The 20,253-nt window shown below is 48.5% G+C and overlaps 1 protein-coding gene across 2 annotated transcripts; it reads left to right on the forward strand.

The window, feature by feature from the left end:
* The first annotated feature begins 686 nt into the window (after nucleotides 1-686).
* On the forward strand, nucleotides 687-19,863 carry Pld2 (phospholipase D2). 2 transcript variants are annotated; one of them, XM_090349781.1, is made up of 25 exons: nucleotides 687-816; nucleotides 1,268-1,377; nucleotides 1,467-1,597; nucleotides 1,719-1,861; nucleotides 2,305-2,410; nucleotides 2,962-3,027; nucleotides 3,166-3,224; nucleotides 3,342-3,434; nucleotides 3,512-3,664; nucleotides 5,507-5,656; nucleotides 10,420-10,503; nucleotides 10,632-10,710; nucleotides 11,394-11,504; nucleotides 11,650-11,820; nucleotides 13,269-13,395; nucleotides 13,567-13,685; nucleotides 13,784-13,897; nucleotides 14,338-14,442; nucleotides 14,650-14,738; nucleotides 14,844-14,957; nucleotides 15,434-15,483; nucleotides 15,753-15,887; nucleotides 16,043-16,196; nucleotides 18,260-18,374; nucleotides 18,842-19,863. In XM_090349781.1, the coding sequence occupies exons 2-25, from the start codon at nucleotides 1,269-1,271 to the stop codon at nucleotides 19,064-19,066; spliced, it is 2,802 nt and encodes a 933-aa protein (XP_090205907.1). In that variant the 5' UTR covers nucleotides 687-816; nucleotide 1,268; the 3' UTR covers nucleotides 19,067-19,863. The 2 variants fall into 2 exon arrangements, with proteins under 2 accessions (XP_090205907.1, XP_090205908.1); XM_090349782.1 differs by lacking the exons at nucleotides 687-816; nucleotides 1,268-1,377; nucleotides 1,467-1,597 and having other exon boundaries at nucleotides 1,785-1,861; nucleotides 2,328-2,410.
* The last annotated feature ends 390 nt before the right edge of the window (nucleotides 19,864-20,253 follow it).

The following is a 20,253-nucleotide window of genomic DNA, read 5'->3' on the forward strand; positions in this document are numbered from 1 at the left end:
GACTGGCAAAAAAAAAAAAAAAAAAGAAAAAAAAAAGAGTGTAAAAAAAAAATAATGATAATAACAATACTAATACTAAATACTAATTTATTGGTTTCTGAATCACATACACATGGGAAAGACTACATATTTAATAAACTGTGTTACTCTGTACAAGTGGAATTTTTTATTTTTTGCTAGTACCGGGAGTCTGGAATTGTCCTGTTTACTAATTGTAGCACCGAGCAATTGCAAAATGACTGTTTTATGAATGAAGGCAAGAATGTAACCTTTTCTACAGTAATGAACTTGTAGCCATCATCCTTTGGGTTTTTCATCCTTTCATTCCTTCCATCTACGAACGCAATCCGGACAGCTTGGGTGGACTTGGCCGCCGGCCTGACCCCAGCCTGGAGAAGCCTGCCTGCCGAGGACCCCGGGCCCGAGCCCCAGTGGAGAAATGGAGAGATGTGTGCAGCGACGACGCGCGCACTCTGGGTGGCAGCAGGACGCGCCCGGTCCGACGGCGCCGGACAGATGCACGGATGGACGGACGGACCGACACACCGAGACGCACCGAGAGAGAGGGCGGGGCCGGGGAGTGGGCGGCCCTGGGGCCGGGTTTGGCGCCGGATGGCGGGGCGGGTCGAGGGCGCCGAGGGCGGAGGGCGGCGAGGGCGGCGGGGGCGGGACAGGACGGGCGGCAATCCCGGGGAGCTGAGGCCCTGCGCCCCGGCCCCGCCCGGGCCAGCCCGCTGGGTGTGGGCCGGTGCCCGGGGTGGCGTCCTGCTCCCTGCGCTCGCCGACCTGCGCGGGCGCCGGCGCCCCGCAGCCAGGGTGAGCGGGTCCCGGGAGCGGAGGGTCCGGGGCTCCGGAACCCGGGCGGGGATGGGAGTCGGCCGGAGCTGCCGGGCCTTCTGACTCAGCCGCACGCCCAGATTTCGGGGAGCGCGTGACTTCCTCATTCCCGCCTGGACCCCCGCTCCCAGCTGGGCCTGAGCCCCGGGGGTCCCCCTGAGGTCTCTCCACCCTCGGGGGCGTCCTGTCCCGGCTTCTGCCCTGGTCCAGTTCCCGACCGTCCCGGCCGGCCTGCAGGGGTGATTCCCGGCCCTGGGCGCGCGGTTGGGGGGCGCGTGCAGGGCTGAGGGAGGGGCGCCGATGGGGCGGGTCAGCGATCGGGGAGAGGTGGTGGGGGATGGAGGACTTGTGGGGGGGGGTCGGAATCGGGTCGCGGGGAGGTGTTCTTCAGGGCAGATCCTGTCCCTGAAGCCGCCGCCTCCTGTTCTAGGATGATGGCAACCCAGGAGAACCCCTTCCCTTATGGAGACTACCTGAACTCCAGCCAGCTGCACATGGAGCCTGATGAGGTGGACACTCTGAGAGAGGGAGAGGACCCAGGTACTCAGGGAGGATGGCCCTCAAAGAGGTGAGAACTTTAGGTGGGGATCCCTTTGGGGTCTCAACCCATAGGCTTTCTTTCCTTCCAGCTGACCGGATGCACCCTTTTCTGGCCATCTACAACCTTCAGCCTCTGAAAGTGCACCCCTTGGTGTTTGCCCCAGGCGTTCCTGTCACCGCCGAGGTGGTGGGCACTGAGAGATACACCAGTGGATCTAAGGTAGCTGAGCTGGCACTGGGTGGGTGGGTGGATGGGTGGGGGTCAGTAGAGGAAGATCTGTCCAGATTGGAGGGGTTGGGGCTCCATCAAGAGGCACTGATGGAATCCTTTGCACCCCTAGGTGGGAACCTGCACACTCTATTCTGTCCGTTTGACTCATGGCGACTTTACCTGGACAACCAAGAAGAAGTTTCGTCACTTCCAGGAGCTACATCGTGACCTCCAGAGACACAAAGTCTTGATGAGTCTGCTCCCCCTGGCTCGGTGAGGGACAGGTTCCCCCCCCCCACACACACACTTCCTGACAGCCATCAATCCACTCTGACCCTGAGGCTAGTCTCCTTTCTCACTCCGGCATCACATGTCTGTCCTAGGGCACAGCTCCCCTAACCTCTCCTCCCCCCCAGACCATAACACCCCGTGTCTCACTCCTTGGCTGCTGGTTCTCCCTCTCCTGACTGTAGTTACCAGGAAACCTTTCCTGCTCAGCTTTCCCTGTCCATGGTTCTGTGCCAGTGTTTCAGGCTGGATGGGTGCCCAAAAAGCCCTTGGCAGCTTCTCCTCCCTTGTCTCCATTCCCAGGGTAGAAAGCTTTCCCCCCTCCTGCCAACCTTGAGGCCTCCTTCCCTCCTCCAAGCCCCCATCTCCAGTATATCAGGCATCCAGCCTCCCAGCTCTCACCTGACCTCACCCAATCTCCTCCACAGCTTTGCTGTTCCCTATGTTCCAGCCCGAGAGACAACCAACATGGAGATGCCCTCTCTACCCCGGGGAGGTCCCGAGGGCTCCACCAGACATGCAGCCAGTAAACAGGTATGAGGTTGCCATGTCCTCTGGACATATGCAGTATGCAAGAGCCTCTGGTCCCATCTTTTCTTCTTTTTTATTTATGTTGGTCTTGGGGATTGAACTCATAGCCTGGCTGCTCTCCCTGAGCTTTTCCATTCAAGACTTGTGCTCTGTCACATTGAGCCACAGTTTGTTTGTTTGTTTTGCCAGTCCTGGGCTTGAACTCAGGGTCTGAGCACTGTCCTTGGGCTTTCTCAAGGCTACAGCTCAACCACTTGAGCCTCAGCACCACTTCTGGCTTTTTTTCTATGTATATGGTACTGAGGAATTGAACCGGGTCTTCATGCGTGCTAGGCAAGCACTCTACCATTAGGCCAAACTCCTGGCCCTGAGCCACAGTTTTGTTTATGGTTTTCTAGTGGTCAAATGAAGAGACAAAATCTCTTGGGCTTTCCTGTCTTGGTTGGCTTTGAACCTCAATCCTCAGATCTCAGCCTCCTGAGTAGATAGGATTACAGGTGAGAACCACCAGCACCCAGCCCATTTTTTTTTTCTCTCTTCCATCCTCCCTCCAGAAATACCTGGAGAATTACCTCAACCGCCTCCTAACCATGTCATTCTACCGCAACTACCATGCCATGGTAAGGTCCAGGGACTGAACACGGGGGTTCTTTTGAGCTGGAGCAGGATCATTAGAACCCCAAGGGGACAAAGGGAAATGTTAGGGGCTGAGAGGCTGAAAATCAGGTCTCCCCCTAAGCCTGTTTATTCCTCTACAGACAGAGTTTCTGGAAGTCAGTCAGCTCTCCTTTATCCCAGACCTGGGCTCCAAAGGACTGTGAGTTCCACTTCCTCCCCTGGCTGTCTGGAGACATCTCATCACTTCCTGCCTGAGAATGGCGGTACTGGAGTCTGGAGTCTCCATCTAGCATCTCTTCCTGATTGTCCCCTGTAGGGAAGGTGTGATCCGGAAGCGCTCAGGGGGACATCGAGTTCCTGGTCTCACCTGCTGTAGCCGGGACCAAGTTTGTTATCGCTGGTCCAAGAGGTGAGGGCTAGAGCCAGGCAGCCAGACAGTGGCTGTGGCTGAGCGCAGGAGGATTGTACACAGCCCTTCTGCTGCAGGTGGCTGGTGGTGAAGGACTCCTTTCTGCTGTATATGTGCCTGGAGACTGGCAACATCTCATTTGTCCAGCTCTTTGATCCTGGTTTTGAGGTGCAGGTGGGGAAGAGAAGCACCGAGGTCCGGTATGGAGTACGGATTGACACCTCCCACAGGTAAGGTATCTCTGGTATGAGAGTCGCGTGGGGGAATCGTGTGGGGGAACTGTCTAGGTCCCCGAGGGAAGTTGAGCAGGAAAGAGGAAGGCCTTTTTCTTTTTTGGTTATGGACCTTGAACCCATGGTCTGGGTGCACCGTCCCTGAGCCTCTCTGTGCTCAAGGCTAGCACTCTACCACTTGAGCATCAGTGCCACTTCTGGTTTTTTGTTGGTTTGTTTTGTCAATTGTGGGGCTTGAACTCTGGGCCTAGGGTGCTGTACTTGAGCTCTTCAGCTCAAGGCTACTGCCTTATTCCTTTAACCACTTACAGTTTTCTGGTGATTAATTGGATATAAGAGTTTCGTGGACTTTCCTGCCCAGGCTGGTTTTGATCTCCGATCCTCAGATCTCAGCCTCCTGAGTAGCTAGGGTTACAGGTGTGCGCCACCAGTGTCTGGCAGGAAAGCTCTTTTATATCCAGTTCCCACCTTCAATCTGACATGGTAGGATTTGTTTGTTTTGGTGCCAGTACTAGGGCTTGAACTCGGGGATTGGGTCTTGTCCCTTATCTTTTTCACTCAGGGGTGGCACTCTATCACTTGAGTCACCCCTCTGCTGCTGGCTTTTTTGGTGATTTGGAATACAAATGTCATAGACTTTCCTGCTTGATTTGGTTTTGAACTTCCGATAGTCAGATCTTGCCTCCTGAGTAGCTAAGCTTACTGATGTGAGCCACTGGCACCCACTGTTTTCTTCTTCTTTTTTGTTTCTTTTTTCTTACTTTTCCTTGCGTGTGTGTGTGTGTGTGTGTGTGTGTGTGTGTATCATGGGGCTTGAACTCAGCCTGGGCGCTGTCCCTGAGCTCTTCAGCTCTAGGCTACAGCTCTACCCTTGAACCAAGCCCCACTTCTCATTTTTTAGAGGTTAATTGGAGATAAGAGTCTCAGGTCCTTTTTGTGCCTGGGCTGTCTTTGAACCTCGATCCTTAGATCTCAGCCTCCTGAGTAGTTAGGATTCCCGTCAAGAGCCACCACACCCTTCCTTATTTTCATTTTGAGAAAGATTCTTCTTTCTCAAAGATTCTTTGTAGCCCAATCTGGCCTCTTGAATGCTGGGATGATACAGGTGTGAAACATCAGACCTAGCTGATGAGTTTTGAACTAGGAAACTAGTCTACCTAGATGCTTTGGATGTCTTAGAGTCAGGTATTAGTCAGTGTAAGCCTGAATATTGATGTGGTGAGGCATACTTTGTTATCCTCACACTTCAGGAAGATCAGGCAGGAAGAACTCTTGGGAAAGTTCAAAGCCAGCCTGAGATACCTAGCAAGTTTGAGGCCAGCCTCAAACTTGGGGATATCTAGGGATATCTGACTCCAAAACAGAAAACAAATCACAAAACCAAAAGGGAATTCTATTCATTTATTTATCCATCCAACAAACTTGGTGCCTGACACAGTATTTGTTGGTTGCTGGGGACCAACTTTGAATGAAGCAGGTATCTGCCCTGTCTATGGAGTCCTGATTAGAAGAGACTAAGAGGCAGGAGGATGACAGCCAGAAATGGAGAGATCTCTGGGAAGATCACAGGTATGGAGAAGAAAGAAGGTTAGGGGCTGGGAGTGTGGCCTGATGATAGATTGCCTAGCATACAGAAAGCCCTGGATTCCATTCCTCAGTATCACATACACAGAAAAACCCCAGAAGTGGTACTGTGCCTCAAGTGGTAGAGCCCTAGCCTGGAGAAAGCCCAAGGACAATGTTCAGGCCCTGAGTTCAAGCCCCAGGACTGGCAAAAATAAATAAATAAGAAAGAAGGAGGAGGAGGAGGGTTATGGTCTTTTCTTTATTCCTGTTCAGGTCCTTGATTCTCAAGTGCAGTAGCTACCGGCAGGCACGGTGGTGGGGCCAAGAGATCACTGAGTTGGCCCAGAGCTCAGGCAAAGACTTCCTACAGCTGCATCGGCACGACAGCTATGCCCCACCCCGGCCTGGGACCCTAGCCCGGTGGTAAGATGCTGATGTCTTTCTCTAGTTTATATGTGTCTTGATGCTCTTGTTTCTTTTTGACCTTCTCTGAACTCTTTAATCACATTGACTTTTTTTTTTTTTCTTCTCTAATGGTTTTGTAACCTTCCGGAATGCCAAAGTCAGTAACTCCCTCAGAATCTTGCCTCTCTGACCTCTCCTGACCTTACAAATCACACAGGCCCTCTGTTCAGGATCTCCAATCTCTCCAATTTATCTTTCATGTAGATACTTGATAAGCATTTTACTAAGCATCTACTTTGTGCATGTGGTCTGGTGCTGGCTGTAAGACATAGGCTTGTCTGGTTTAGGAAACAATGTGATCTAATTGGAAGACTTTATGAACTTACTGTGTTGATATTGTGGTCGATAGACAGTTTTGAGAAGGATTTCAGGACTAGTTCTCTGAAGGCACATGGGAAGGTTTGCATTGGCAGGATGAAGAAAATGGAGCAGTCCAGGCAGAGAGAGTTTTGTGTGTTTGAGAAGTAGACTGGGAGTTAAATCAATTGATCCTGCAGGGTCCATCATGTTAAGCCATGGAGGTTGAGTTTTTATCATAGGCAGAAAAGAATTGTGGAGGTAGTGTGTGTGTGTGCTTGAACTCATACCCTGTTGCTTTCTCTTAGCTTTCCTCAAAGTTAGTGCTTCTATCACTTGAGCCACGGCTCCACTTTGTCTTTTTGGTGGTTAACTGGAGAAAGAGCCTCTTCTGCATGGTCTAGCTTTGAACCTTGAGCCTAAGATCTTAGCCTCCTGAACAGCTAGGATTACAGGAGTGCTGAGTTGTGTGTGTGTGTGTATGTGTGTGTGTGTTCATGTTAAACTGTGTTTTTAAGATTGGGCTTTGAAACAGGGTCCCACTATCTTTTGATTGGACTGGCATTGAACTCTTCCTATGCTACCATGCCTTACAGGACTTTTTTTTAACATAAGTACTAATAATAGCTAGTACTTAAATAGCATTTACTATGTGCCAGGAATTGTTTTACATATATTAACCTTGGGGATCATCCTATCAACTCTGTGAGATAGATACAATTGTTATCTCATTTTATCAATATAACTAAGGCAAAGAGTTGTTAGATAACTAAGGTAATAAGTCTTGTGAATAGTGAAACTGGAAGTTAAATGCAGACATCCTGAGTCAAGAATCTCCTTTTCTATCACCCTCAACTGTTTGTTATTAAGAAGTCAGGAGTTACCTGGTGCTGACAAGTCACACCTGTTTGCTAACTACCCAGGAGACTAAGATCTGGAGTAACAAAAATTTAAAACCAGCTCTGCCAGAAAAGTCAGCAAGGCTCCCATCTCCAAAATAACCAACAAAAAGCAGAGCTAGAGGGGTGGCTTAAATGGTAAGCACCAGCCAATCAAACACAAAGCCGAGTTTAAACTCTAGTATCACTTAAAAGATGGGAGGGAAGAAGGAAAAGAAGAGAAGGAAGGAAGGAAGAAAGAAGGGAAAGAAGAAAAGTAAAGTGAATGATGTAGCTCAGTGATAGAGACTTGCTTGGCACCACTAAGGCTCTGGGTTCCATTCCCAGCTCTGAAAACAGAACAAAACAATCAAACAACAAAGTAATACATGAAGTAAAAAAATCTTATATTCCTACTCATTGCACAATTCTTTACTCCATGTCACCTATTTTAGACCTCCTAACAATTTTATGTTTTTCCTCCTAGAAATAACCCAGGCAAGCCAGGCACTGGTGGTTCTTGCCTGTCATCCTAGCTACTCAGGAGGCTGAGATCTGAGGATCTTGGTTCAAAGCCAGCCTGGTCACTAAAGTCCGTGAGACTCTTATCTCTAGTGAGCCATCAGAAAGCCGGAAGTGGTGCTATGGCTCAGTGTGGTAGAGCGCTAGCCTTGAGCTGAACTCAGGCTCAGAGTTCAAGCCCCACGATGAAAGAAAGAAAGAAAGAAAGAAAGGGGGGGGGAGAAAAAGAGAAAAAACCCTGGCAACAGTTTTTTGGGTTTTTTTGTGGGTCGTGGTGCTTGAACTCTGGGCCTAGGCGCTGTCCCTGAGCTCTTCGGCGCAAGGCTACTCCCCTACCCCTGGAGCCACAGCCCCACTTCTGGTTTTCTCTGATTAATTGGAGATAAGAGTCTCTGGTTCTTTAGTGCCCAGGTTGGCTTTGAAACTTGATCCTCAGATCTCAGCCTCCTGCGTAGCTAGGATTACATGCGTGAGCCACCATGCCTGGCCTAGGAAAGTTTGATATTGATCCTCCTAGATCCTCTTCTGCATTTTCAGTTAGTGTATGTTGTGTGACTTTTTGTCTTATCACAAATGACACATCATATACCATCTTCTGCAACTATTTCCACTTAATGAATACGTTAGCAAGTCTACATTTAGGTCATGTCCTGACTTTTACTCTTACAGATAATGCTTCCATAAATATAATTTTTGCCTAAGCATTTTAGAATCTGTATTTCTAGAACTAAAATTACTCTATGTACTTACTAGTACTTAAGAATAAGTGCAGATGCACTCTTGTAATCCCAGCCTTTGGATTTGGCAGGCTGAGGTAGGAGAAAACTTTTTTTTTTGTCAGCTGTGGGACTTGAACTTAGAGCCTGGGCATTGTCCTTGAGCTCAGCTAACGGGGTAGAGCTCTAGTCTTTTTTTTTTTTTTTTCTTTTGAGAAATCTTGAGTTTAAGGCCACCCTGAACTACATAGTGAACCCTATATCGAAAAACAAAAAAGGATATATGCAATTTCTGTGTGTATACATAGTGAACCCTATATCGAAAAGCAAAAAAGGATATATGCAATTTCTGTGTGTATACATATTTAGTTACGTTTCATTGGAAACAAATATTTAGTGAGCACTGTTTAGGAACAAGACTGTAAAGAAATGAGGGAAATATGCTGTCTTACACCTGCAATTCTAGCTACTCAGGAACCAAGATCTGAGGGTTGAGGTTTGAAGCCAGCCTGAGCAGAAAAAAAAAATCCGTGGCACTGTCCCTGAGCTCTTCAGCTTGAGGCTACTATCCTATCCCTGGGTCTGGGCATTGTCCCTGAGCTTTTCAGCTCAAGGTTACCACCCTACCCCTTGAGCCACAGCCCCACCACCCATTTTCTTGTGGTTAATTGGAGATAAGAGTCTTAAGTTCTTTAATGTCCGAGCTGGGCTTTGAACTGAACCTAGATCCTCAGATCTCAGCCTCCTGAGTAGCTAGGATTACAGGCATGAGCCACTTTGCCCGGCCCTCAATGATACTTTTATGACCAATTAACTGGCCATAAAATTGAAAGTAGAGGTTTGGTTCCAATTAGAATTGTTAGTAGGGGCCAGGAGTTTGGCCTAGGGGTAAAGTGCTTGCCTAGCATGCATGAAAGCCCAGGTTCGATTCCTGGGTACCACATACATAGAAAAAAAGCTGGAAGTGGTGCTGTGGCTCAAGTGGTAGAGCTCTAGCCTTGAGAAAGTCCAAGGGCAGTGCTCAGGCCCTGAGCTCAAGCCCAAGACTGGCAAAAAAAAGAATTGTTGGTAATGCAGAATATTAACATATGAAGAAATGGGTAGTTTAATAGACTATGTTAATAGATGTTGACTTCTTTTCCCAGTTCTGGGGCTTGAATTCAAGACCTGAGTGCTGTCCTTGGGCTTTCTCAAGGCTAGCACTTTACCACTTAACCACAGCACCACTTCTGGCTTTTTCTGTGTATGTGGTATCAAGGAATTCAACCTGGGTCTTCATGCATGCTAGGCAAGCATTCTACCACTAGGCCATACTCCTGGCCCTTGACTTATTTATTTATTTATTTATTGTAATTAGTAAAAGGGTTACATGATATTTGCCAGATAGAAGGTGCATTAATTCACATACATTGATACCCTTTCACATATCTTGGTTGACTTATTTATTTATTTATTTATTTTAAAGACAGGGTAGCTCAGGCTGTCCTTGAACTCATCCTCATCTTGTATTAGCTTCCCAAGAACTGGGATTATAAGTGTGCAGTATCACACTTAGCTGCTCATGCTAACTTTTTAGAAGACACTTTGATGGCCACTATCAATCAAAATATTAAATATATGAAGTAGAGTGTAACTTTCTTTTTTAATTTGGTCTGAGACTCAGACTCAGTATCTGATGCTTTCACTCATTGGCTTACCTTCTACTAACTGAGCTGTGCCTCCAACCTGCGTAACATTTTATTTTCTTTCTTCTTCCTTCCTTTTCTTCCTCGTGTGTGTGTGTGTGTGTGTGTGTGTGTGTGTGTGTGTGTGTGTGTGTATGTATATACACATGATACACATGTGTACCTGTACCAGGGCTTGAACTCAGGGTTTTGTGCTCTCACTTGGTTTGTCTAGTCAAGGCTATCACCCTACCACTTGAGCCATACCTCCACTTTAGCCTTTTGTTGGTTAATTGGAAACAAGAGTCTGTCAGATTTTGTCTGCCTGGGCTGACGTTGAATTGTCATTCTCAGATCTCAGCTTCCTGAGTAGCAAGGATTATAGGCATGAGCCACCAGTGCCTGACTGTATGCCCTTTGCTTATTGATTTATAGAGGGTGTCTTCCACTACTTTACTTTTTATTTCACTTATACTGGCTAATCATACTGATAAACCTACTTTGATTTATCTGATGCCATCTTACCTGTCTAATCTTGGACATTGCTGTCACTTCTGACCTATGCCTTTCCTCTGGTCTTCACTCTTCAGAGCTTTCTGGCTTCTGACTCCTCTGATCTCCTTGGCTTGGCCTCCTCCCCCCAGGTTTGTGAATGGGGCAGGTTACTTTGCTGCTGTGGCAGATGCCATCCTGGGAGCTCGACAGGAGATTTTCATCACAGACTGGTGGTGAGTGGGGAAAGGGGGAGTTGAGAAATGGGGAGGGGGAGTAGGATGGGGCGAGACACAGGGCAAAGGGAGAGATGGAGGTTTGTCCAGTGCTTAGCTTGCTCCTTTCATCCTATTCCAAATCCTAGGCTGAGTCCTGAGGTTTACCTGAAGCGTCCAGCCCATTCCGATGACTGGAGACTAGACATTATGCTCAAAAGGAAGGCGGTGAGAAGCATGGACAGGCTACAGGGGGGAGGCCTGTGGGTAGAGGCTAACTAGGACTACCGCATGAGAGGAGATGAAGGGATCTGAGGCTTTGGGAAGGAAGGAAATGTAGCCATCCTGGCTGAAGGCCTGTCATTCCTCATTTCCCTACTTCCTCTTCCCAGTACACACACTTCTAGTATCCATAGTGGTCTGTATTCTGTTACCTGGAGGGACTCATTCTGTCTTTTTCACACTGGACTTTATTGACCATCACTAGTTCCAGTTCAGAGCACAGCACCCGTTGTGTAGCGGGCATATGTTGGTGAACAGGATGGAAGGATACTTAGATGGATAGATGGTAGAAAGGGAGAGAAATGGAAAGATATGAGCTGGAAAGTTGGAAAATAGAAGGATGCGTGGGAAGGTAGATGAATGACGAGGGTAGATAAGATGATGAATAAATGTTTGGCAAGATGGATAATGAAGTGTAGGTGACAGATGACAAGGCAAGAAGAGAGCTGACAGTCAGTCTATATATGCTTGCTGTAAGTATGAAGGCATGTGGAGGCTCATCTGGTCTCTCCAGGCAGGGTGGAGGGATGGTACAGGGCTCAGGGTGTGGTGAAGGTTAGGGGAGGGTGGAAAGGAGCCACTCTGGGATACGCACCGGGGTCTGATTCTTTCATTCACCTGAATTCAAGGAGGAGGGTATCCGGGTGTCCGTACTACTTTTTAAAGAAGTGGAATTAGCCTTGGGCATCAACAGTGGCTACAGCAAGAGGACTCTGATGCTATTGCACCCCAACATAAAGGTGACTGTGGGGTTTTAGAGACCCTTCCAGACCACTCGTCCCTTCCCCTCCCTGGAGGGTCTCATCCTTCCAGCTTTCTCTCCTGTTACCTTCTTGTGAAACACACACACATACACACCCTCATGAACTCTGGTGTCTGTTCCAGGTGATGCGTCACCCAGACCTGGTGACATTGTGGGCCCATCATGAAAAACTTCTGGTAGTAGACCAAATTGTGGCCTTCTTAGGGGGGCTGGACCTTGCTTATGGCCGCTGGGATGACCTACACTACCGACTCACTGACCTTGGGGACACCTCTGAGTCAGCTGCCTCACAGGTAATTCCCCTGGGACCTTCTCAGGGTCTCCCAAAGCCCAGATAACCTAGATCCACACCCCTTTCCAATTGCACCCTTCTTCTGCCAGTCATCCACTGGGTTTCTCAGCCTTTCTGGGGAATCCACCCCCAAGAACCTAACCTTTTTTTTGCTGATCCTGGGCTTGAGTTCAAGGCCTGAGTGCTGTCCTTGGGTTTTTCTCAAGGCTAGAGCTCTACCACTTGAACCACAGTACTACTTCTGGCTTTTTTCTACATATGTGGTACCAAGGAATCAAACCTGGGTCTTCCTGCATGTTAGGCAAGCACTCTACCACTAGGCCAAACTCCAAGCCCCTGAACCTAACCGCTTTTTTTTTTCCTTACCAGTACTAAGACTTGCACTCAAGCCTGGTAGCTGACCCTTAGCTTTTCCACTCAAGACTGGTATTCTACCAGTTGAGCTACAGCTCCACTTTCAGCTTTTAGTGGTTATTCAGAGACAAGAGTCTTATGGACTTTTTTGCCAGGGCTGGCTTTGAATTGTGACTCTCAGATCTCAGCCTAAGTAACTAGAATTACAGGTATAAGCCATTGGCATCTGCCAGTACCTACTGTTTTTGTTTTTTGTTTTTGCCAGTCTTGGGCTTGGGCTCAGGGCCTGAATACTGTCCTTGGGTTTTCTCAAGACTAACACTCTACCACTTGAGCCATAGCACCACTTCTGGCTTTTTCTATATATTTGGTACCGAAGAATCGAACCTGAGTCTTTGTGCATGCTAGGCAAGCACTCTATCACTAGGTCAAACTCTTGGTCCCCTCACTGTTTTTTGTTCTTGTTTGTTAGTCATGAGGCTTGAAATCAGGGCCTGGGCTCTCTGAGCTCTTCTGCTCTAGGCTAGTACTCGAACACTTTGAGCCACTGTTCCACTTATGGTTTTCTGGTGTTAATTGGAGATAAGAGTCTCACAGACTTTACTGCTCAGGCTGGTTTTGAACTATGATCCTCAGATCTCAGCCTCCTGCGTAGCTAGGGTTCCAGGTGTGAGCCACCCGTGTCTGGATACCACTGTTTTTTGGTTTTGTTTTGTTTTGTTTTTTGAGACAGGATTTTCATTAGACATCCCAGGCTGGCCTCAAACTCTTGTGTGCATAACCACACCTAGCCAGGAACTCACTTGAAAAATATTATAACCCAGTTCTGGACCGGGAGTGTGGCCTAGTGATAAGAGTGCTTGCCTAACATTCACAACAGTGCTCAGGACCTGAGTTCAAGCCCCAGGATTGGCAAAAAAGAAAGAAAATAAAACGCTATAATTCAGTTCCTTCCCCACATCCATGAACCTCAAAATACAGCTGAAAGGGAAGGGTTGGAGTGAGGGGCTTTCTGCTTCTCTCACACTTCCAGTGCTTTTGTCTTCTCTTTGGCCTGGTTCCCTGTGGCCTCTGGCCTTCGTGTATCTTCTGCAGCCTCCCACCCCATGCCCAGACTCTGCGGGCACTCCAGACCTGTCTCACAACCACTTCTTCTGGCTGGGCAAGGACTACAGCAATCTCATTACTAAAGATTGGGTGCAGCTGGACCGGCCTTTTGAAGGTGAGGCTCCCTCCTACAAGGCCTATGGGAGCTGGGAGCTGGGGAGGAAGTTGGGACTGGAACTGGAATGGAACTGGGTGAGTCAATCAGCCTTTGCCTCCTCCCCGTGCCAAGAATCCCCAACATACCAGCCCTGACTTTTCTCCTGACCCTCCGGGTTGGGGCTCTCAGATTTTATTGACAGGAAGGCAGTCCCCCGGATGCCATGGCGAGATGTGGGGGTGGTTGTCCATGGCTCAGCCGCCCGGGACCTTGCCCGTCACTTTATCCAGCGCTGGAACTTCACCAAGGTGCTTGCTTCCTTTTGGGGTCATGGGAAAGGCTAAGGTGGGGGGAGGGGCTCTGCCTGTCCCCTCCTCCTAACTCTGCCATCTCCCTTCCACCTCAGACCACCAAAGCCAGGTACAAGACCCCCATGTACCCTTACCTGCTGCCCAAATCCACCAGCGCTGTTGCTCATCTGCCATTCACACTCCCAGGAGGGCAGTGTGCCACTGTCCAGGTAAGGACACTTGTCTTTTAGCTCCATGTCGCACTCTTCCTGATGTGAGAACCATCACCCCCTGTCCCACCCACTCCCACCACCATCCCTGCCCTAGATTCCGCTTTTCCTCATATTAAGACTCACATCCTGCCCGACGTAGGCGTGGTGGCTCACTCCTGTAATCCTAGCTACTCAGGAGGCTGAGACCTGAGGATCGTGGTTCAAAGCCAGCCTGGGCATTAAAATCTATGAGGTTTTTATTTCCAGTGAACCACTAGAAAACTGCAAGTGGGGCTGTGGCTCAAGGGGTAGGGTGGTAGCCTTGAGCTGAATTGCTCAGAGATAGTGCCCAGGCCCAGAGTTCAAGTCCCACGAGTGATACACACACACACACACACACACACACACACACACACACACACACACAAAGGACTCACATCCTATCCACGGTTCCCTAGGTATTACGGTCTGTGGACCGCTGGTCAGCAGGGACTTCTGAGAATTCCATCCTCAATGCCTATCTGCACACCATCAGAGAGAGCCAGCACTTCCTGTACATTGAGGTCTGACTGGGGTAAGGGTGGAGGTGAGGATGGAAGGGATAACCCAAAAGAGAAGTTGGGGATGCCAATGGGATTAGTGTCTAGGGTTGGTGTTGCTGGGACCGAAGCGTGGGGCAGGGCCTGGGCTGGGTCTAAGGACTTGAGAATGGGAGCCAGGCCGGGAGCCAGGGCCAAGCTGCTGATGTCACTCTCTGGTCTCTGCCCCAGAATCAGTTCTTCATTAGCTGCTCAGATGGTCGCACGGTTCTGAACAAGGTGGGCGATGAGATTGTGGACAGAATCCTGAAAGCCCACAAGTAAGGTGGACTGTAAGGTGGGGGCCGGGGGCGTGGTTTAAACCCAGCTAGATGAGGAAGAGCTCCTTGGGGATTGTCCATCGCTGACTCTGCCTCTTTCTCCAGACAGGGCCAGTGTTTCCGAGTCTACCTGCTTCTGCCCTTGCTCCCTGGCTTTGAGGGGGACATCTCCACAGGTGGCGGTAACTCCATCCAGGCCATTCTGCACTTCACTTACAGGTGACCCCCACCTCCAGCAGGACTCTACCTCTCCATGATCCCATCTACCCACCCCCCACCCCATTCCTTCCTGCTAGGCCTACCTACCTCACTGCCTCCCTCCTACCCTCTCTTCCTCCCTCCCTCACTCCTTCACTCTCTGTCTCTCTCTTTCTTTCTTCTTTCATACTGGTACTGATGCTTAAACTCAGGGCTTTGCACTCTTACTTGAATTTTTACTCAAGACTGGCATTTTACCACTTGAGCCACAGCTCCATTTCAGGCTTTTTGGTGGCTCATTGGAGAGAAGAGTCTCATGGACTTTCCAGCCTCGGCTGACTTCATGCCACAACCCTCAGATCTCAGCCTTCTCAGTAGCTAGGTTTACAGGCATGAGCCACCAAGGCCCAGAAAGTGAGGTCGACCTTTCTCTGATACCTCCCCCTGGCAAAACAACAACAACAACAAAATCAGCCTTATTCTTTCCTTTCTCTCAGGACCCTGTGTCGTGGGGAGTATTCAATCCTACATCGCCTCAACGCAGCCAGTGAGTGCTGGGGATTGTGGGGGGTGGGGGGTGGGAGAGCAGGGCAAACTCTGGATACATGAAAAGAGGGCACTGAGGAGAAAGGAGGCCATTATTTTAGCCTGCCTGGGGCTCCTCAGGCCATAGGTGGCCTCTCACAGCTAGGAAAGTATACATATTAGAGTATACACATCTAGGAAAGTATATACATAGGGCTGAAGTAAGGAGAGCCATGAGGGCAGGGGCCCTCTTTATCTCACTGTGCCCCTTCTCCCCTGTCTCTTGAGCAGTGGGGACAGCATGGCGGGACTATATGTCCATCTGTGGGCTTCGCACACACGGAGAGCTGGGCGGGCACCCCATCTCAGAGCTCATCTATATCCACAGCAAGATGCTCATTGCAGATGACCGGACTGTCATCATTGGTCAGTATTGAGAGGAGGGTGGGGTAGGGCAAGGGGCTGGGAGATGACACTGCATCTGGGGCTCAAGGTGGGGATTGGGTGAAGGTGTGGGAGAATTCTGGGAGAGGAATCCCCCAGCCCAGACAGACACACCATGTATCCCCCACATATCCCAGGTTCTGCGAACATCAATGACAGAAGTTTGCTGGGGAAAAGGGACAGTGAGCTGGCTGTGCTGATTGAGGACACAGAGATGGAGCCTTCCCTCATGGATGGGGTGGAATACCAGGCAGGCAGGTTTGCCTTGAGTTTGCGCAAACACTGCTTCAGGTAGGGCAGGTGGGGTGCTACAAGATGGCTGTGGAGCAGTTGGTGGGGGGAAAGTCTGATTTTTGAGCTGGACCATGAAGTCTCCTTAGAGCTGGTTCTGGATTTCCCTGTAGGCAAACTAACCCACTTACAGTACTAGCATACTAAGCATATGCATGTACACACACACACACACACACACACACACACACACACACACACACACACACACACACACACACACAGCCAGAAGCTGGTAGATCATATCTACAATTCTGGATACTCAGGAGACTGAGATCTAAGGATTGGGTTTAAAGCTTGCTTGGGCAGGAAAGTCTGTGAGACCCTTATCTCCAATTAACCATTAGAAAACTCGAAGTAGATCTGTGACTCAAAGTGATAGAGTGCTAGTCTTGAGCAGAAAATGCTCAAGGACAGTGCCCAGGTGCTGAGTTCAAGCCCCAGGATCAGCGCGCATGCACACACACACACACATTTTAAGAATAATTTAAACAAAATCAAAATAGTTATCAGCCAGGCATTTGGTAGTTCACATCTATAATCCTAACTACTCAGGATGCTGAGATTTGAGGACTGAGGTTTGAAGCCAGTCCAAGTAGACAAATCTGAGAGATTCTTATCTCCAATTAGCCAGAAGAAAGCTGGAAGTAGAGGTGTGGTTCAAGTGGTAAAGCACCACCTGTGAGCAAAAAGGCCAAAAAACCTGAGTGAGAGCACAAGGTTCTAAGATCATGCCTTAATATTAGTCATCAAAGTAGAGAAAAATCAGGGCTGGGAATATGGTTAGTGGTAGAGTGCTTGCCTAGCATGCTTGAAGCTCTGGGTTCCATTTCTCAGTACCACATAAACAAAAAGCCAGAAGTGGTGCTGGGGCTCAAGTGTTAAGAGTGCTAGCCTTGGGCAAAAGAAGCTCAGGGACAATGTGCAGGCCCTGAGTTCAAGCCCAAGGACTGGCACAAAAAAAAAAAAATTAGGTGCGGTGGTGCATGCCTGTAATCCTGGCTACTCAGGAGGCTAAGATCTGAGGATCGAAGTTCAAAGCCAGTCTGGGCACTAAAGTCCATGAGACTCTTATTTCCAATTAACCACTAGAAAAATGGGAAGTGGCTCCAGGGGTAGGGTGGTAGCCTTGAGCAGAAGAGCTCAGAGAACGCCTAGGCCGAGTTCAAGCACCACCACTGACACCCCCTCCCCCCCAAAAAAAACCAAGACTCATTTGAACCTATTTTACTGTTTATCATGTCTATTTTTAAGCATTAAAACTATTATTTTAGACCCCCCAAACTCCCATGTTCATAAGTCTGGCCACTCAATCCCATATGCCAAATAAAGTCATTGTGAAAAGCAGAGAAAGGAGATTTATTACATGGTAGCCATGTAATAAATCTTCAGTACAGTCCTCTTCAGGATAAAGACATTGGGTTTAGGATAGAGAAAACTGGAGGCAGAAGATGAGGAAATATGCATAGTTAAAATGACACCAAGGCTGGGTGCCAGTAACTCAAGAGTCCATGAGACTCTTATCTCCAATTAATCACAGAAAAAGCTGGAAGTGGCGCTATGGCTCAAGTGGTAGAGTGCTAGTTTTGAGCAAAAGGAACTCAGGGACAGAGCCTAGGCCCAGAGTTAAGGCCCAGGATCAGGGAGGGGAAAAAAAAAAGAGCCCCAAATCACAGCCATTGCCTTGTTGACTAAGCTCAGTCTTGGTCTCTGGAGGAGTTCCAGGGAAGTTAATCACTTTACCGTTGGGACAAGTCACCTAGCTGATGATGTGAGTTTTTTGGCTGTTATCTTTACGATACTAAGAAAGCATTGCCTGTTTGAGGGGCAGTTTGCCTTCTATACAAGATAATTATTGGTGAATCTTCTCTTTCCTGGAGCCCCAAGTGGTTATAAACTATAGCTCATATTACAGGACACAGACACAAAAGTGAAGGACTTTTAGTGCATGCACAGGGCTCAGTGAAAGCATCTTTTCGGTGGTCTCTTATGATACCTGGCTAGGAATGTCATGACTTCTCTAAGACTCTAATCTCATCCCGCTGGGACCATTTCTTCCACAGTGTGATTCTTGGGGCAAATGAGCGGCCAGACCTGGATCTTCGAGACCCTGTCTGTGATGACTTCTTCCAGTTATGGCAGGAGACAGCAGAGAACAATGCCAATATCTATGAACAGGTGGGAGATGGGGAGCCTGGAGTGACGGATGGGTTATCCTGTTCTGTGACATGGACAGAGACTACACAGTTCTTCTAGAAAGGGGATGAAGGCCAGTGCTAAGGGTTCACACCTGTAATCCTAACAAGAGGCTGAGATCTGAAGATCTTGGTTTGAGATCAGCCTGTAGAAAAGTCTGTGAGACTCTTTAGCTCTAATTGACCAGCAAAAAGCCAGAAGCAGAGGTGGGGCTCAAGTGACAGAACACTAGCCTTGAGTGGAAAAAACAAACAAGTGAGTGTACAAGGATCTGAAGTGGTAGTGAAAGTCTGATAGTACTTACTACTGGGTACTGAGTATCCCGAGTCAATATGAGGGGTATTATTACAAGGATATATAAGAAGTGTGGAGTCCATCCTAGCTGGCTTGAACTCTTGGGAGAGACTCCCCTGATTTAATTGGCTTCCATGTCTCTCTCCCATCCTCAGATCTTTCGTTGCCTGCCATGTAATGCCACTCGTTCCCTGCGAACTCTCCGGGAATATGTATCTGTGGAACCCCTGGCTGTGGTCAGCCCTCCCCTGGCCCGGTCTGAGCTCAGCCAGATCCAGGGCCACCTGGTTCATTTCCCCCTCAAGTTTCTGGAGGAGGAGTGTTTGCTGCCCCCGTTAGGGAGCAAGGAAGGCATGATACCCTTAGAAGTGTGGACATAAGCAGGTCACTCAGTCACCATGTCTGGCTCCCTGCCCTGAACCCTGAGGACTGAGGGACAGCATCCTTGGAGCTTTGGGGAGATAGAAGTCCCTGAATGGGGACTAGAGGACTCACTGAGTACCCTTACTTGGAAAGTATGTAAACTGGGCTTCTCCAGCCTGGCATATGAAGACAAAATAGAATGCTAATGTTGTGGGTCCATCTGCTGCCCAGCTGAAACCACTACTACAGAGGGGAAGCCAACTCGAGCTAGGAGGTATGGGAGTCAGGTCTCTTATTCCAGGAGGAAGGAGTGTTGCCTTAGGTCTTCCCTGTTTCTCCCTCCTCCTGCACATAACCCACTCTGTGGTCCAGGCCTCTCCTAGCCTGCTGCTCCAGAATGGAGGGCAGGACAGATCCAGTGTGGTTGCAGCCTCTGCTGGAGATGGGGACATGGAGCACACACTAACTCCCCAGACAAATCAACCTGTTGAAAGACACTAATTTTGTACCAGTTCAGTAAACGTTTCATAAATAAAAATGTAGAAAAAAGCTTATGTCTCTTCAAGGAACTAAATGTCTTACTTTTAAAAAAAAATTTAGTTTTATTTTATTGTAAAGGTGATGTACAGAAGGGTTACAGTTACATAAGGAAGATAATGAGTAGCACTTGGCTACTTCCTCTTTTCATTTACGCAAATAAACTATAGCTATCATATTAATCCTTACTCATACTTCCCATCCTGCTGGTAGCCCCTCCTCCAGGAGAAACTGTTTTACTTTCTTATCATTTTGGTTGTTGTCGTCGTCATGATTTTTTTTTTTTTGCCAGTCCTGGGCTTGAGCTCAGGGCCTGAGCACTACCCTTGGACTTTCTCAAGGCTAGAGCTCTACCACTTGAGCCATAGCACCACTTCTGGCTTTTTTCTATATATGTGGTACTGAGGAATCAAACCTGGGTCTTGGTACATGCTAGGCAAGCACTCTACCACTAGACTAAACTCCCAGCCCCTGTTGTCATGATTTTTGTTTTACTTTTTGGTAATATTGAACTCAAGGTCTCCCTCTCATTGGGTTTATTATGAAGCTGGCTCCCTACCACTGGAGCCATGCTTCTAGACTAGCTCCTTGCTGGTTATTTTGGAGATAAGGTCTCTTGGATTTCTCTACCCCCACGATGACTTCTAACCTTGATCTGGTTCTCAGC

Source organism: Megascapheus bottae, chromosome 17 (assembly GCF_031878675.1).
Source record: "Megascapheus bottae isolate mThoBot1 chromosome 17, mThoBot2.hap1, whole genome shotgun sequence".
Taxonomy (NCBI): Eukaryota; Metazoa; Chordata; class Mammalia; order Rodentia; family Geomyidae; genus Megascapheus; species Megascapheus bottae.